At 24.7% G+C, this 7,406-nt stretch overlaps 1 protein-coding gene and 1 pseudogene across 1 annotated transcript; both read right to left on the bottom strand.

The window, feature by feature from the left end:
• Nucleotides 1-267: 267 nt before the first annotated feature.
• Nucleotides 268-942, bottom strand: LOC146881865 (uncharacterized; annotated as a pseudogene).
• A 4,900-nt stretch (nucleotides 943-5,842) lies between these two features.
• LOC146881864 (uncharacterized) lies at nucleotides 5,843-6,466 on the bottom strand (the record flags this gene model as incomplete). The annotated part of the gene is made up of 1 exon (XM_085669381.1): nucleotides 5,843-6,466. A coding segment is annotated over one exon (624 nt), but the record flags the coding sequence as incomplete, so codon positions are not given.
• Between the last annotated feature and the right edge of the window lie 940 nt (nucleotides 6,467-7,406).

Raw genomic sequence — 7,406 nt, 5'->3', positions numbered from 1 at the left:
CTTAACATTAAAATATTATAAATCTATATAAAATAAAAATAATTATAAACATGTATTGAAATGAAATGTTATTAAAACAATTTTTGTATTTGTTAGTATGACATTCTTTTACTCGTACACAATATATACAAGCCACCATGACATTCTTTTACTCGAAAACAATATATTCCATATAACATAAAGCATTAGATTCATGAAAAACTCAGAAAATTATAAGTGAGGAAATTCAATCAAATGAAAGAATTAAAGTACAAAATTGTTTCAAAATTAAGCACAACTTTCTAGGTGGAGCTTTTTAGATTTTGGAATATGTCGAGATATTGGATCAAACTTGCATTTACAACACAGACACTCAATTAATAAAACTCTTTTAGTGCAGTCTCCATGTTTATATGCACTTGAAACTTTAGTAACCTCGTACTAGCACCACTTTCTACATCGAACACACGCACTTTTGGTAATTTTGTTGCGTCGTGGTCTCATCTTTCTTCTTAAATTTACATTTTGATAATTTGGGTCACTTAGCTGAGCCCAAGCCTCGTAAATGAGTCTAAAAGCACCCCAAGTTGCCACTGAAGCATTCTTGGTTGGGTTGAGCATGACTACCAATTTGTTGCGTTGCATCTTGATGTTCTCAATGTCGTCCTCAAAGCCTTTCCTAATGCCAAGAACTTTGTACCAATTTGTTGTACCGTTGCCACGTTTTTTCATTACTGCCCGATGGATCTTGTAGGCTAAGATTGTTTCATCAATGCCATCTACTTTTGGGTCTAGCGTTTTGGCCATAGTGGCACAAGTGATTGCCCCTTTTATGTTTCCTTGTTTAAACTTTTCTTCTGCATTCCTTCGTGCAAACATTGCTAGAGAATCTACAAAATGCATTGATATGATGACTTGCAATATAGACTCACTATGAATGTGTTTGTGTGAGGGTTGATTCATTTACTATACTATGCGAATCATATATATAAATAAACCAATCTGCAAATATTTATATTATGTGAAAGATATTATTACATATCTAGTAATATTTTAATACAATCTTAGTATATTATCATCAATTTTTTGATAGGTAAACTAAAAATTTAAATTTAGTTATGTTAAATCTACGTAATTATTAAAGAGAAAATTATATGATGAATGCACACTTAATATCAAACAAAATAAAAGAATACAAAATATATTCAACATCAATATTACAAAAAAAAAATTATGTTACATATATTATCTTATATTTATGTTATCTTAATACATTGTTAGTATATTATTCATCAATTTTCTATTGACAAATTAAAAAAATTTATCTTTATTTTATATATATCTTTGTAGGAGTTTTTTAGTTATCTGAAATCTACGTAAAAGTTATATGATAATCTCAAACAAAATAAAAGAATACAAAATATATTCACAATCAATATTATAAAAAAATAAAAGAAATATGTTACTTATATGTTACTTATATTATGTTATCTGAAAGATATTATTAGATATATAAGAAAATCTTAATACAATGTTAGTATATTATTTTATCAATTTTCTATGATAAATTAAAAATTAAATTAATCTTTATTTTATATAGATGGGTTACATATCTTATTTATATCTTTGTAGGATTTTTTTTAGTTATCTTAAATCTACGTAAAAATTATATGACACGTGTATATTTGATCTCAAACAAAATAAAAGAATACAATATATATATATATATATATATATATATATATATATATATATATATATTCACAATCGATATCATAAAAAATAAAAAAATAGTTGACTGCGAAAAGAACAAATATTATAAATATATCTTATCCAACTAAACATTAAACAAAATACTATCTTAAAGTTAAAATAATGAAAATGTTTATTAAAATCAAAACATTATACATACATATTTGTATATAAAAATAAATCATAATAACAAAATCTTTGTTAACAAAAAAATTTCATAGTTCAAGGTCCACTTGTAAATTTGAAGTTTTCCTATGCATCAAGATGAGTGATGAACTTGCATAATATAAATTCCCTTATTTCCTTTCACTTTTTCTGTTGGTCAGAGAGTTCTATTCTATGTATTATTTTTTAATTATATTTTTACTGTGTATTTTAATGTTTGTCGTATTTAGATAGCATTCTTTTTAAATGAATTATTGTTCATGGATAATTAAAAACACTGATTTGAGGAATATATCATGTTATTTTTATATGGAATGTAAAGTGGGACAAAGTATTAATTTGTGGGATTTCTCTCATTCTAGCATTCCATTTGCTACCTCAAATTTGGGAGTGATTTTCACCATTTTACTAAAATAACTTCGTTATTTTATCAGCATTACACCACCATACGCGACTTAAAACAACCTACCGCTGCACCACATCCACTATTGACGCCGAAGACACCAACAACCACCAACAACAACAACGTCCAACAGAGGCAGAGGCGTCCTTCAACTCTGTTGTAGTGAAATACTTCAACGCCCAACCCAACAACAACTTCTTGCCACAAAAAATGCAATAAAAAATTTGGAATAGGTTCCATGAAAAAGGGAACCGAGTAAAAGAAGCATGCATGAAAAAGGGAACTGGTTCCAAATGAAAAGGGAATAGGTTCCAAATTCAAAGTAACCGGTTCCATTGATGTCTTTCAAAATATATTTTTTTAATTGATAAATATTATGAATAATTTTATTCATCATAACAAAAAATCAAAATTAATTATAACTTATCTAAATAAATATCATTTTATATTATTTTTAATATCAAGGACAATTTAGTAATCTTATATTTTCATCAATTAAATTTTATTTTTTGTTAGTCATATCAGTCAAATTTCTCACAAACATTCATAAAATTTACCTACAAATCAACTCCAGTATCACATCCAAATCCCTTAAAAAAAACAACATAAACTTCATTCTCAAATTCACCCAAATCAATCATCTCCCTCTCCCTCAAATCATTCTTTCCAAAAAAACACACCCTTACTCTTATCCTATGTTTGGATCCAGGCACGGATTGTCGAAGATGGAAAATTTGGGAAGAAAGTTGGAAAAACAATGATTAAAATATTAATAACACACGAAAAATGAAAAAAAAAATTGTGTCACACTTTCTCTTCAAGATGAAGAGATTTGTATGGAAAGTAAAAAGTAATATATTATAAGTAATAGTTAATAATTTATTTATAATTTTAAATATAAAGAATAAAATAATAAATAGTAATCATAATAAAATTAAAAGTAGTAATAAAAATAGTTTATAATTCTTAAATAATAATAATAAAATTATAATTTTTTATTTAATTAAAGTAATTTATAATATTTTTTTTCAAATTTATTATGTTAATTAATTCAATCACATCATTCACAAACTTTCTTACACTTTTTTTTTCCTTCATTTCTCACTATCTTTTCCTCAATCAAAACAACCTCGTCTTTACCTCTATTTCTTCTTAAATCTTCTTATTTCTACTACCTCAAATCTATCATCTAATCCAAACACACCCTTAGGGATGATATTGGGTTGTGTGTACGTGAATACTCGCAAATATTTTAAAAAAAATATTTTATAAATTTTTAAAATTAAATTTAAATAAAATTAGAGAAAAATGTAAAATAAAATATCAATTTAATTTTAATTTAATTTAATCTAATAAAATATATATTAAAATTTAATTTTAATTAAATTTAACTTAATAAAATATAAATTTAATTTATATTTTTTTGCGAGTAACGAATACCCGCAAGTATGGATAGTATGACACCTATACTCGATCCTTATATAAACGGGTATTAAAATATCCGTCACCCGCTACCCACGAATAACAAATACCCGCAGATACCAATTATTCGTCATAAATTTTATTTGCGGATACTCGTGAACTCGATATTTTTGTCATTCTAATCACATTAGCCCTGTTTACTTTTAGGTTAAAATACCTTTTTGGTCACAATTTTCGTCAAGTTTTTTCAAATAAGTCCTAATTTTGGTTTTGTGTTCAAATAGGTCTTAATTTTCATCAATTTTGTTCAATTGGGTCCTTTATAGCTAACACCATTTAAATCATTAACGGCCATGAACAGTTACTGCCACGTGTCACTTCGTGGTTTCTTTTAAATTTTTAATTTTTTTTTAAATGTACACGTGTTAACCCAGTAGCGTGTCATGTGTCACTTCGTGATTTTTTTGAAGTTTTTTAAAAAAAAAAAATTTAAATGTTCATGTGTCAACTCAGTAGCATGCCAAGTGTCAAAGTCAATGTTCTATATTCAATTTGGTCTGTATATTTGTTATTTTTGTTCAATTTAGTCTCAATTTTTTTTAACATTAACCAATTTGGTCCCTATTGAAGATGTGATCAAATTTAATTTTTATATCAAAGTTATAATAATGTGAATTTTAATATATTATATAAAAATATTTAATAAAAAAAGGTGAATTTTAATATAAAAATTAAATTTGGTTTCAATTTGGAGAGGGACCAAATTGGTTAATGTTAACAAAAATTGGGATTAAATTGAATAAAAATAACAAATATAAGGACCAAATTGAGTATAGAACATTGACTTTGACACGTAGCACTCTATTGGGTTGACACGTGGACATTTAAAAAAAATTTAAAAGAAAATTCAAAAAAATTCAAAAAAACAACAAAGTGACATGTGGCACGCTTATGGGTTGACACGTGTACATTTAAAAAAATTAAAACAATTATAAAAAATTATAAAAAAATAAATAAAAAGAAAAAAAATTCAAAAAAACTACGAAATGACACGTGGCAGTTACTGTTTATGGCCGTTAATAATTTAAACGGTGTTAGCAAAAAAAGACCCAATTGAACAAAATTGACGAAAATTGGAATCTATTTGAACATAAAACTAAAATTAAAATTTATTTGAAAAAACTTGACGAAAATTGGGACAAAAAGGTATTTTAACCTTTACTTTTACTAACACCACTTTTCTTTGAGGGCAATAATATTATTGTTACCACTTGCTTTAATTTGATTTAGTATTTTCTGGAATATATTTTCTCAAAAAATATGATTAGAATAATTATCATTACAAATATTGTTAGCAACATATTAACATAAATACTATAATCATAAATAGAGTTATATATATATATATATATTTATTTATTTATTTATTGTGAACATTAACACAATCATGTTTCTATGACTATAATTATTTATAGAATGTTAAATGATAAAATAAAACAGCAGAGTGAAAATTAAACATACATACGCATAATGTATATACTTTTACTGGTATATATGAAAGGAATTTTCTTTCTCGTATACACATTTTCTTTCTCATTTTATCATTTAAATAAGTGTTATTTAAAATTAAAATAATTATATTTTCATTTTTACCATTTACATAATTGTTAAAATAAATTTAATTATTTTTGAAATAAAATAGTTACTTCATAATTTTATTCTTTTAAATCTTAAATTCAGCTACCTTTTTATTTAAATTAATTATCTACGAATGCATTAGCATAACAAACGTGATTTTGCTCGTGCGTATATATATATATATATATATATATAAACTAATACTTAAATAAAATATTATCTTAACATTAAAATATTATAAATATATATAAAAATAATTATAAACATGTATTGAAATGAAATGTTATTAACACAATTTTTGTATTTGTTAGCATAACATTCTTTTACTCGTAAACAATATATACTAGCAACTATAACAATCTTTTACAAGTAAACAATGCGTTTCGATGCAACAGAAAACATTAGATTTATGAAAAACTCGAAAAATTATAACCGAGGAAATTCAATCAAATGATAGAATCCAAATACAAAATTGTTACAAAATTAAGCATGATTTTGTAGGTGGGAATGCTTAGACTTTGGAATCTGCCTAGATATTGGATCAAACTTGTACTTACAACATGGACACTCAATTAATAAAACACTTTTAATGCGGTCTCCATGTTTGTGTTCACTTGAAACCTTAAGAACTTCGTACTTACACCACTTTCTACATCGAACACACGCACTTTTGGTTGGTTTGTTACATCGTGGTGTTACCTTTCTTCTTAGATTCACATTTTGATGATTTGAGTCACTTAGGTGAGCCCAAGCCTTGTAGATGAGTCTAAAAGCACCCCAAGTTGCCATTGAAGCATTCTTGGTTGGGTTGAGCATGGCTACCAATTTGTTGTGTTGCATCTTGATGCTCTCAATGTCGTCCTCAAAGCCTTTCCTAATGCCAAGAACTTTGTACCAATTTATTGCTGCCCGATGGATCTTGTAGGCTAAGATTGTTTCATCAATTCCATCTACTTTTGGGTCTAGCGTTTTGGCCATAGTGGCACAAGTGATGGCCCCTTTTATGTTTCCTTGTTTAAACTTTTCTTCTGCATTCCTTCGTGCAAACATTGCTAGAGAATCTACAAAATGCATTGACATGATGACTTGCAATAAACACTCACTATGAATGTGTTATTGTGAGAGTTGATTCATTTATTATGTTATGTGAATGATATATATAGATAAACCAATATGCAAATATTTATAGTATTTGAAAATATTATTACATATCTAGTAATATTTTAATACAATGTTAGTATATTATCTTATCAATTTTTTTATTGGTAAACTAAATTTATATATATATATATATATATATATATATATATATATATATATATATATATATATATATATATATATTCATTCCATCTTTATTTTATATAAATAACTTACATATTTTGCTTATATCTTTTAGTTATCTTAAATCTACGTAATTATTAAAGAGAAAATTATATGATGCATGTATACTTAATCTCAAAGAAAATAAAAGAATACAAAATATATTCACAATCAATATTATAAAAAAGTAAAAAAATATGTTACTTATATTATCTTATATTTATATTATCTGAAAATATTATTAGACATCTAACAATATCTTAATATTATTTTATCAATTTTCTATTGATAAATTAAAAATTAAATTTATCTTTATTATTTATAGATGGGTTACATATCTTATTTATATCTTTGTAGGATTTTTAGTTATCTTAAATCTACGTAAAAATTATATGATACATGTATATTTGATCAAACAAAATAAAAGAATGAAAAATACATATATTCATAATCGATATAAAAAAAAAAAATAGTTGACTACGAAAAGAAAACATATTATAAATATATCTTATCCAACTAAACATTAAACAAAAATACTATCTTGAAATTAAAATATTGAAAATGTTTATTAAAATCAAAACATTATACATACATATTTAAATATAAAATAAAATCATAATAACAAAATCTATGTTAATAAAAAAATTTGACACATTATCTATTAAAAAATAATATTCTTGTTTTTGGTACATATTTTTTCATGCGAATAAAATAAGATTAAATT

The sequence above is a fragment of the Vigna unguiculata genome, chromosome 11 (assembly GCF_037176805.1).
Source record: "Vigna unguiculata cultivar grain cowpea cultivar isolate G323 ecotype 2 chromosome 11, ASM3717680v1, whole genome shotgun sequence".
NCBI lineage: Eukaryota > Viridiplantae > Streptophyta > Magnoliopsida > Fabales > Fabaceae > Vigna > Vigna unguiculata.
This window is presented reverse-complemented; position numbering and strand designations above follow the sequence as displayed.